The following is an 11,781-nucleotide window of genomic DNA, read 5'->3' as shown; positions in this document are numbered from 1 at the left end:
TTATTGGGTTATCGGTTTACCCAATAACCCAATAAGAATATATATATATATATATATATATATATATATATATGACTTATTATATATTTCTCTTAATTTCTCTTTAGTTTCTACAAATTAACAAGTATAAATAACATAAATACCAACCTTTTAAAAGTAATTACACTCTCTCCCATTTTTTTATTACTTTACTCTCTCTCCCTATTAATATATAACATAGCCGACATATATATGGCATTCTAAGTATATATGGGATTTTTGTAATATGTTTAGAGAATTGAGATTTTTTGTAATATTGAAAACATAAATTGTGTATTTGTGTAATTTTTAGAATTAACAAACCTATTATTTCAATGATACAAACTCTTAATTTTCCCTAACAACATTTAGTTCAAACTTGAAAGTTCTTGTAAATTAAAACACATCATGTAGAATTTTTGGTTGCAGCTAAGATTGGATTTTTTTTCATGTTAGTTCTATTTCTATTTTATGAGTACTTTCTTATCGGTTAAACCGAAAATCGAACCGTTAAGGACTAAAAATCGATAAATCGAAAGCAATAAAAAATATCCTATTGATTTAGTTATTGGTTTAGCATATTTAAAAATCAAAAATCAATAAACCGAACCGATCAATGCACATCCCTAACAGAATCGATCCTAGTTATTCATATAAGTTAGATTGATCCATATTGCTTGCTTCCGCTACGCATGTAGCAACAAGAGGTTCTATAATTACAGTAAAAGGAACTCTATAAAGCTAGTATGACACGAAACACCATTATTGTTAGAAATTGAAAAGAAGTTTGAAGGAGATTGCAGAAAAATTGAATGAAGTAAATTAATTTGAATAAGGTAAATGATTGAATAACATGAATAAGTTGAATTGAATGAAAACTGAATATTTTGAATTTGAATACTTGAATGAATTAATGATAATTGAATTGAATGTACTCCATTGAAATAAAATAAAAGTACAATGTCCTATTTATACAAGTTATTAATTATCTAAATAAGGTAGAAGTCTAAATAACGTACAAAATAATAAAGTGATACACTCACCATATTAGACATATATACTAAAGTTTTACCTAGATGTACAAAAGAATAACATAATATATAAGAATTCTGAATTTAATTCGAAATCAATATGTTGAGGCGGCTTAATCCAAGGCCGGCCCGCAGAAGAATATACGGTGAGATTGAAACAGATGAATCAACCCAGTCCGATGAATAGATACAGCAATATTTCAATAATTATTATTTAGTTTTGGTTGTGTTTAGAGTCTTTACACATACCAAAACAACTCAAAATTATGTACATTGCTGAGATAAAGCTACAAGATTGACTAAACTATGCATATTCTAATAGTAAAAGCAAAATTAAAACAGAAAGTTAGTAAAGCTATATTATAGTTTGATGTCAAATCGTGCCAAACCGGACATTTTGGAGATTCCTTATCGATTGAATTCTTGTTTATTTTCTGCAGATTCTTGTTGACAATCATGTAATATGAGGCCTCCGCATGTACTAAGCAACCTTCATGACTGTAATTCTAATGAGGTTGCCATTACGAGATGTTGTGAGGACAAGCATCTTATCGAAGAGATGGAGATACAAGTACTGGTGCAGTCTTCCACAGCTGAAACACTTTGGGAAAACGACAGAGGACATAATGTGCCCTATAATTGGATTTACCAGCATTGTCTATCCCTTCTTGGCCCTTCATACAGGACACATTACAAAGTTTACCCTCGACATTCCTGATCTACAAGGAATGGCGTTCCACATTTTGTTCTTAAACCTCCGTTAGGTGACAGATACAAACTGCCTTCTTCCTTTTTTACAAGTTCACGTTTGAGGCATTTGACTCCAGAGATGTCTGATACATCTACAACTATGTCATGTCACAATTTCTTCTGGTGCTGAAAGACCCGCGTAATTCAAATCGCGTAGAGATTAGTGCTCCCAAGCTGAAGTCATTTGTCTTCTTAGGCAATATACATTTCATACATATGAAAAATGTCCCTCTTCTTTCCTATGTTTCGTATGAGCCTACAGAATTTTCTGCAGAAACGAAACATGGATCTTGCCAAGATGTTTTGTTCTACTCCTGCTCTCGCGAATCTCTGCTGGAATCAATTGATGGTAATGTTGCTTCATGACTGTATCGTAATGCATTTTCACAGATGTACCAATCTTTTGGGTTTTGAGTCGTCCTGATTCTTGACATCTTTCTTATTAGGTTTTGGATGGTGCACCAGTTGAAGCTATACCAGTAAGGCTTCCTTATGATCTTAACTCTCTTAAACGCCTTCACCTATCTTGGATTACTATGCGCGAATTCTTTGAGCTTTCATTTGCTCTTTCCTTGATACGAAGGGCCCCATGTTTAGAAGAAATAGAATGTGAGGTTTGTTGATAATGGTTATTTTTCTTTCTCTTGGAACCCCAGAATAACCCGCAACCACTGCAACCTCTGTCACAGTCTCTGCCCTTCGCGTGAGCACTTTGTGCGCACTAGGTAACCCCCCACCCCTCCCCAATTATGTAATAGCCTGTAAACCACATAGAGAATGTAAACCGCACTAGGCAAGCCCGATGCGATAGACTGACTCATTAGGCGTTGAGGGGGGAGCGAATCCGGGTCATCTGTGTGGATAACCACCCACCAAACCAACTAACCAACCGAGTCATCCCCAAGGACATTTCTTTCTCTTTTATGTGTTTTTTTTTATTCAATTACTTTCTTATTTTGCTTGTTCATTAGATCTTCAATACTAAATTTCTGCTGATAAAGATTTAACAATTTAGCAGGAGCACCAGCTGAAATCCAACTTATCAAGGTTTTACTGGCAAAGTCTCCAGTACTGGTCAAAATGGTAATCGAGCCCCGCGGAATGGAAGTTAAAAAATCTCTTGAAGTACTCTTAGAGATAAAAAGATTTAAGCGGGCGTCATCTAAAGCAAAAGTTGTGTATACAGTAGATTAGTATCTGTATCAGTTATCACGATCTTGTTTCATCTTTTGTTAATATGTTTTCGAAGTTGAAAGCGTAAATAGAAACGAACATTGATGTAGCAGTAAGTCTGTGTTGCATTTACCACTGTGAAGACTCCATCAGTTTGGGAACATAAGTGAATTTGGATGGATGTTTTTTACTAATATGTTTCAATATGCTAAGTGAAAATGGTTCTTATATTTCATGCCTGTTCTTAAATGGAGTGAAACTTTGGTGGTTTATCTCAAAGTTATGTTAATCTCATTGAACAATGGTATTCAATGAGAAATATTTTGTAAGCAGAAATTTAATTTCAACATATATTATTCTTACAAGCTCAAGGTAACATCACTCAAAACCAGAAAGGGGAGTGGGGGTGGGGGGGGAGCCTAAAGGTCAGTTGCTCATAAATCTTTTTCCTATACAGTCGGTAAATATCGCATTCCTTTATGCAGCTTCCATATGATCATATATACAGACTCAACCAAATCCTATCCTACAGCAGACAAAAGTCTGGTATTTAAGTGGAGAAGGGTAGAGGTAAGGGTGGTCTATCATCCATCGAGTTATAACCGTGTGCGACTGACCCTCGAGGATTTCTCAGTTACCAAAAGGAAAAAACAAGCTCAACAACATACCGTTATTACTCGAGCGTTCTGTATCTCAGATGCCCTTTTTTGCTTCATCTAATCGACCGTGTTGTTTTCTATATCACCTTGGCCCTGATAGTTCCATTGCTTGGACAAGCAATGAAGAATCATCAGTAAGATCAGAATATCTTTCCGAAGAGGAGAATTCATTGGCTCTGCATCGGGTAGATTCCGCTCTTTGAGAAGCTTCCCATTTCTCTGCGAGTCCGTCTCCTTCGAGCATTCTTACCACTTCCGACATCTTTGGTCTATGACTAGGGTGATACTGAGTGCATATCAGAGCTACTTGTACCATTTCCTCGAGCTCGATCCGATCATATTTGTCCTTTAAGTCTTTGCTCACCAGCATGTCAAGCTTTTTCTCCTGGTGAATCTTCTTTACCTGCATCAAATATGCACATTAATATTGGTCACTGCACCAAAAATCAAGATACTCTTTCCGTCTCTTACTTTGACCGAGCACAAAGTTTCAGTATGTAAATACGACTTTAGAATCTTGTGATCTTGAACTGAAGGTGTGTATAATAGACAGAGAAATACCCTTTGAATCAAAGGTCTTAAACATGTTAAGTCATTCCTAAAGGCAATGTCGATAAAGTTAAACTGAGAATGATAAAATTAAGAACTTACCTAGGTCGGAGGCATATTTTTTTCTACGCATACTAAAGAAAAAAGTGAGACAAATTGAGTTTTATCACATCTTGGAATGCGTAATACTTACCCAATCAAGCATAGCGCCTTTCTGATTTGCTGCTTTTCCAAATTCAAGAGCTCTTTGGCCAGATATCAACTCTAGCAGGAGAATGCCAAACCCGAAAACATCTGTTTTATCAGAGGACTGTCCTGTAGAGAGATACTCAGGAGCTATATGTCCTACAGTTCCCCTAACTGCAGTTGTGACATGTGAATCGCGATGATCCAAAAGCTTTGCCAATCCAAAATCTCCCACAACAGCCTCACAGTCATCGTCGAGCAATATGTTAGCAGCCTTCACATCCCTGTGGATAATCTTGGGATCACACTGCTCATGTAGATATAGTAAACCTCTTGCAGCTCCTAATGCAATACTTTTTCTTGTACTCCAATCCAATGGTGGCTTGGCTGCAAGAAACAACAAAATAGAGAAATCTACCATCAGGTATCTGAAGTCCACTAGTTCACTAATCTGATTCACACACATAATCCTAATCTGGTTTAAGGGTGACGGGATCTTAACCATCCCACCATATTTGTTTATGACAATTGCATAATCATTAGTTTCTTTGAGGTTGTTTTACCTTTGAGACGAGAAGCAACGCTCCCATTAGACATGTAAGGGTAAACCAGAAGCCTTTCAGTTGGTGTCATGGAGAACCCATACAGGCGGAGGAGATTGCGATGAACGGCCAAGCTGATCATTTCAACTTCTGTTTGGAATTGCTTGTCTCCTCCGATTGCATTCCCATCTTTAAGCCTTTTCACTGCAACAATTGTGCCGTCACTAAGACAACCTTTGTAGACGTTCCCAAAACCCCCTTTTCCCAGTATGTTCTTGTTGCTGAAGTTGTTTGTGGCAGCTTGAAGTTCCCTAAATTGGAACCTCCTCAAGTTTCCCAAGCACACTTGTTCGTGATGTTGTTCTGAAATGATCGACAAGCATGTCAACAAAAATGATCCTCTTGGTTAAAGCAACACATTATATCTTGTACTAATGATTGTTGCATGACTAAGAATTCATTTTTTATCAATTAAAGTTTTCATGGTTTACTAGTTACTCCTCAATTAGGCTTGCATTATTGGATGATTTTTGAAAGATTTCGAGCAACATAGGTTTTAGCTATATATCATATTTACTTACCGTTGATGTCAAAGAAAATTTGCTTGTTGTGCTTCTGTCTCCACCACAGAAAGAAGCCAAAGCCAACAATTAGTAGGCAGATACATCCAAGACTTGTACCAAAGGCTAAGGCAATTTTGTGAGTTTTAGATCTTCCAAAAGGCTGAGCATCTGAGATACACCAAGAGATTTTTCAGTTTTGAGTAGGATAACACAAACTATACATATGCTTTCATCAGCTGAAAATTATCACAAAAACAAATTTACTACATGAATCTAAATGGATAGTAAAACGGTAAAATGTAATCATAAGAAAAAAATCTGCCTATGTGAGTTTGCTCGCATTGCCTGTCTTAATTGGGGACAAAGGAGAAGGATTGTGATAAGCTGACAGCCAACATAAAGCTTGTCCATTCATGATGAATCCTCATAATACAGTTGATGTTAATCATAACAATTTTGAAAGCAGGAGTAGAAAAGAAAGAAGATACATAATGGTCCAAAATGAGACTTAACAACAACCGAGATTTATGGAATAGTCAAGGTGCGCACAAGGTGGCTCGGTAAATAATTAGGAGGATGGATTCAAGATTCTTACTTTGTGAGTTGTTCAAAGTGAAGGGCAGAGGCATAGATGTTGTTGTCCCGTTGCATTCTGGTTCTTTCCCAGTTGCACATATAATAGGATTTCCCAAAAGGCTGCATCAATGCAAGGAAAAAACAACAAATATAAAAAATGATATCTTTTCTCTAATCTTTAGCAACGGAATAAAGGATGGAATTCAAAATTGTTCAAGAACTTACTTGAATGTTTTAGCCATAAGCCTCGGCACAGGACCACTCAGATTGTTAAAAGACAAGTCTCTAGAAAAAAACAAGAACCCCATCAAAATATACTCAAGAAAACTGCAAGCAAGTATGAAAAACAACCCGGTGCACAAAGCATCCCATGTTCACGTAGGGTCATGTAGGCAGGCTACCCTGACACAAGCATTTCCACTACTCAACCGCGTGATCTATAGGCCACAAGGAGACAATTTTACTGTTGCTCCAAGACTCCGGCCGGCGGCCCCTTCAAGTATGAGAAAACTTAGAGATAAATGAGGCTAAGGGACTTACAAATTAGTTAGTTGAGTCATATTAGACAATTCCAAAGGAACAGCTCCACTAAGACTGTTGTTGTTTAGTTTCCTATATAAGTTCAAAAAGAAAAACATATTCATTAGCTTTTTTAATTCAAGAACTCACTTTTATACAAAATCTTGAAAATTTTCTTCGCTTACAAGAATTCGAGGTTTTTCAATTGAACTAAAGACGGAGGGATGTTCCCGGTGAGATGATTATCAGAGAGATCAATTGTTTTAAGTTTCTGAAGCATTCCAAGTTCAGTTGGAATTGGTCCTGTTATATTATTGCTCTGTAGAAGCCTGTACAAAAAACAAGAAAATACAACAATATAAGTAATATTTTCCATCTTTTTAACCAAATCATTTCAAATTTCAACAAAAACAAAATTAAAAATCTTGTAAAATACTCACAGTTGCTCCAAATGAGTCAAGTTGTGGATGTATGGTGATATTTTCCCAGACAAACTTTGGCTTGGACTACCCCTGCAGAATTCATGAAAGAATCCTAACTATTTTTAGCATATTTTTTTGCTATTATTGTATTCAAGAAAACTTGTAATCCGTTCGCTCTCAACCAGAGGTTTCGGTATAGAAAAATTTTTGTTAGGGAGCGCTTCCCCCTTAAATGGACCTTATGCAGTGCGAATCCAGATTTGCCTGGCTCCAGTACAGATACCGAACATCAGGTGGATAACAAAAAAAAGTAAAAAGAACTTGTATACTTACAAGGCAGTGACATATTTATCACTTGAACAAGTGATCATATTCCAGCTACATGGATCAACAGAACTTTCATCCCAATTCAAAACACCATGTGGATCATGTAATGAGTTCTTAATCTCCATTAAAGCTAGCACTGTCCAAAATCAACATAAAAAGAAAGTTAAAGACATGAAATTTTTTTGTATAATTTTTTCGAATCTCATTCCTTACAAAATTTTCAGACATCCCATGTAAAGGACAGTCGATGCACTAAAGCTCCCGCTATGCGCAGGGTCAGGAAAGGGCCAAACTATAAGAGTTTTCTATACGCAGTCTTACCCTACATTTCTGCTAGAGGCTGTTTCTTCGACTTGAACATATAACCTCTGTGTCATATAGCAGCAACTTTACCAACCCCATATAAGCTCTTCAAACAAAAACTCTCAAAGTTTCTATCTTTATGAGAAATGAGAAATCACAAGAACTACTTTCACAATTAATTTGATCAATCTCATCTCTAACACATATAAGTTCAATTTTTTTTTTAGAAAAAAAAGTCTCAAAGTTTTCAAAAACAACCTCTCTACCTCCACGAGGAGGTGGTGAGGCAGTGGTAAGGTCTGCGTACACTCTACGCTTCCCATACCCCACTTGTGAAATTTCACTAATTATATTATTGTCACAAAGTTTCAATCTTTATTAGAAACAACAAGAACTAACCTTCATACTTAACTCCAACAGGGGTAAGCATAGTTTACAATTCTTGATACTTTTAAAATTTGATCAAAATCAAAATTTTAAGACACCTCATATAAATTTATCAAACAAAAATCCCAAAGTTTCAATCTTTATGAGAAATCACAAGAAATAACTTTCATAATTAACACCAGCAGAGGTAAAAAAAACATATTTCAAAATTCTTGATATTTTCTAATTTGATCAATCTCATTCCAAACACATATAAGTTCAAAACAAATTTAAAAAAATATCTCAAAGTCTCCACGAGGTAGTAGTAAGGTCTACGTACACTCTACCCACCCCAGACCCGACTCGTGGAATTTCACTGAGTATGTTATTGTCACAAAGTTTCAATCTTTATAAGAAATAACAAGTAGTACTAAGTTACTAACCTTCATAATTAACACCACCAGGGGTAAGCAAAGCAGTTGAACAAACCAAGAAACTCAACAGCAACAACAACACAAAACCAAAAACACCATTCATTATTCTTCTTGTTTCCATTGCTCACAAAAACTTCAAGAAACAACTAACCAAAGTGGAAAAATGAAATACTTCTTTGTTTTTACAACACAAAAGAACACAAATTTATTTGAATCATTGGAAAGTGGTACAATTCTTCATGCTTTGCTGCTTCATTTTACAGAAACTTACACTCACTCACTCAAAGTTTCAAACAGCTTTATGTCAGAGTCTTTCAAAAAACAAGAAAAAGAAAAAGGAAACACACAGGTTTTTGGGTGGTAAAAAAGTGAGAGCAAAAAACAACATGCCAGCCACTTTAGTTCAGTAAAGCAAAGTATAAATATATACATTTTTTGTAACCAGAACAAAAATGAAAAAGTGGGATGTTATTTAATTTAGAAATTATTGTTTAAAAAAAATACCAAAAACATAAATCTCGATAGTTTGAAACTTAATTATAGAAAACCTCGATATTCTATATAATTACTGGAAATTTTGATTTTAAATCTATCGAAATACATAATTAGCTTATGATACATTCAATGAAAATATATTTTTTTCTTTATAGAATACATTCTTTTGTGATAACCATAGTGTCCGAAGCAACTTGTGCACACCTTGATTAATTTTACGCGATGCCTGCTATCTCCCACCAGCAACAAGTATCAAGTAATTCTGTCGATTAAGGCTCCTTTGTAAAAATATATAATTAGCTTTCGATATATTTTTTTTCAATTTTGAGTCTGTCGAGATACATAATATAAGATATATTTTTTCCTCTGTAAACATACATAATTAGTTCTCAATATATTTTTTCCAATTTTAGCTCTGTCAAGATACATAATTAATTCCTCAATACATACAAAGAAGACACATAATTAGTTGAAATTTTTGTGTTTACTTTGTAAGAATGGAGATTTCTATAAATATGATAAGTTAAAGTGTATATTTATGTTATTTTTCCTAAAAAAATATGGTTGACTATCACTTTTTTCACGGGTTTCATATCCAACTATTTGTCATTCCCTTTTACCAAGAGGGTTGTTTGATGCACTAAATCTCTTGCTAAACATGAGATCCGGAAAAAAGTCAAACCTCAAGGGTTTATTGTACGCACTTGAGCTTGCATTTCTGTCATAGGTTATTTTCACGACTTGAACATATGACCTTCTTCTAGTCACATGAAGACAAATTTATCAGTTACTCTAAGTGTTCTGTTCCGTTCTTTTCATTTGCTACCTATTAAAATACATCTCGAAGCTATTTCCTTCATTCATCTTTATTTCTCCGCTTTTCTATTTTTGAATATCCAAAAGTATTTATCCAGTTTATAAAATCAATGAATAATTTATCTATTTCTACCTATTTTATCCTTAACGATTAAATATGATTTATTATTTATTATATTTATTAAAATATTAAATTTATTATATTCAACTGGTATGATAAAATTACTCCCATCATTTACTTCTTAATCTATGTGGCTATGTCAATAAGAAGTGAACAAGTAAATAATGAATGAAATACTTAGACCCATTATTAGTTCTATTTTTTTACGTGTATTATCACCATCTAACTCATTAAATATACTATATTTTAATACACAAATGTTGTTGATAGTTTCAGTAAAAAAGGGATACAATTAATAATTGGATGTAGAAAAAAAGAATAGTTCATGTATGTTTTTTATCGTTATCCCTTTAATTAAACCTATCTAGATAAATTAAAAAGTGATGAAAACAGAAAAATTCCTTCAATCTTACACTGGTTTAGAATATTACTTTTTTCATTATTTCTTTTTTCAAGAATATAAAAATAAAATTTAGCTAAAAGGTACTTGAGAATCTGACTGTTAAGCACTAAATGGATTATAATTATTAAATATTTTTATTCTGCAAAATTCTTTTTGTGTGGGTCATGGGGGGTAAGTAGGACATGCTTTTTGGGATTGCTTTAATTAAACAAACAGGGAATCTTATATTCCCTCTGAAATTTTGTAATCTGGGAAATAAATTGTTAATTTAGGAGAAAAAGTTCATGGATTTATGTGCAGACATATACTTAAACTGAATTTGTCTCAAAATCCAAAGATAGTATTTGCCTAGAATACAAATGTGAAAATAATTTAAATAATTGTATATTATTGGTGTAACGTGAGAGTGACAAGAAACAACTTCTCTATGTATTATTTTTTTCAGACCTTATTTTATTTTTTTCAGACCTTATTTGTAGAATAAATTGAATTTGTTACTATTATTACATATATTAGCGGTGTAAATTATTCTATAACATTATGTTAGCTACCATTTATATATGTTTATCGACTATATAAAAGCTTACCAATAATTACTTTATAAATGACTTAGTTTTACTATATTGTGTTTATACCTTTAAAACAAAAATAGGGGCGGAGTTAAAATTATCTACGGATTCGATAAAATTCAAATAGGATCAGAACCAAGACGGAGTATTTGGAGTATAAGTTTAGTGTTCTGTCACAGGAGGCTGACGTGGTGGTGAAGTTGGACTCTCAAGCCATTCAGAAGAGGGAGAGTTTCAAGTATCTGGGGTGTATGATTCAGGGCAATAGTGAGATTGATGAAGATATCACGCGTCGTATTGGGGTAAGGTGGTTGAAATGGGGACTCGCTTCGGGAGTTATATGTGATAGGAAGGTGCCCCCGAAGCTTAAAGGTAAGTTCTACAGATTGGCAGTCCGACCGGCTATGATGTATGGAGCGGAGTTTGGCCAGTTAAAAATTCCCACATCCAAAAATTGAAGGTGACAGAGATGAGGATGTTACGATGGACGTGTGGCCATACCAGGAAAGATAGGGTGAGGAATGAGATTATTCGGAAGAAGGTGGGAGTGGCTTCGGTGAAGGACAAGATGTGGGAAGTGAGGTTTCGTTAGTTCAGGCACATGATGAGGAGGGGTTCTAATGCTCCAGTGCGGAAGTATAAGGTACTGGCTATGGATGATTTTAGGGGGTAGAGGTAGATCGAAGAAATATTGGAGGGAGGTGATTAGGCATGATATGGAGCAATTACAGTTTACGGAGGACATGACCCTTGATAGGAAGTTGTGGAGGACGCGGATTAGGGTAGAGGGTTAGGGGTTGGGAGTGTGTCGGTAATAGTAGGGAAACGTTCTTTATTTGTGTCGGAAGTTTCTTGTTCGTGGTGTTGAGTGATGTTTGTGGTTTCGGATAGACAGTTTTAGTATTATCTTGTGGCTAAAGGTATTAGTTTATTTTGCATAATGTACTAGTTTATATACA

The 11,781-nt window shown here is 34.7% G+C and overlaps 1 protein-coding gene across 1 annotated transcript; it reads right to left on the bottom strand.

The window, feature by feature from the left end:
• Positions 1–2,443: 2,443 nt before the first annotated feature.
• LOC107847959 (protein NSP-INTERACTING KINASE 2) lies at positions 2,444–8,861 on the bottom strand. Its single transcript, XM_016692582.2, has 11 exons — positions 8,428–8,861; positions 7,322–7,451; positions 7,007–7,078; positions 6,752–6,895; positions 6,588–6,659; positions 6,273–6,332; positions 6,067–6,167; positions 5,490–5,639; positions 4,930–5,271; positions 4,374–4,753; positions 2,444–4,034 (listed from the first exon to the last, which is right to left on the bottom strand). The coding sequence occupies exons 1-11, from the start codon at positions 8,537–8,539 to the stop codon at positions 3,714–3,716; spliced, it is 1,884 nt and encodes a 627-aa protein (XP_016548068.2). The 5' UTR covers positions 8,540–8,861; the 3' UTR covers positions 2,444–3,713.
• Positions 8,862–11,781: the final 2,920 nt, after the last annotated feature.

The sequence above is a fragment of the Capsicum annuum genome, chromosome 11 (genome assembly GCF_002878395.1).
Source record: "Capsicum annuum cultivar UCD-10X-F1 chromosome 11, UCD10Xv1.1, whole genome shotgun sequence".
Taxonomy (NCBI): Eukaryota; Viridiplantae; Streptophyta; class Magnoliopsida; order Solanales; family Solanaceae; genus Capsicum; species Capsicum annuum.
The sequence above is the reverse complement of the archived record's forward strand: the minus strand, read 5'-3'. Positions and strand labels throughout refer to the sequence as shown.

What these genes read in the sequence shown, in the direction of transcription:
- LOC107847959 (XM_016692582.2), bottom strand. Translation starts at nt 8,539, where the DNA reads ATGGAAACAAGAAGAATAATGAATGGTGTTTTTGGTTTTGTGTTGTTG. An exon ending in TGGTGGTGTTAATTATGAAG is followed by an intron (nt 7,452 to 8,427) that starts GTTAGTAACTTA and finishes GATTTTGGACAG; the next exon opens with TGCTAGCTTTAATGGAGATT. An exon ending in CGTTGCTTCTCGTCTCAAAG is followed by an intron (nt 4,754 to 4,929) that starts GTAAAACAACCT and finishes TGTTTCTTGCAG; the next exon opens with CCAAGCCACCATTGGATTGG.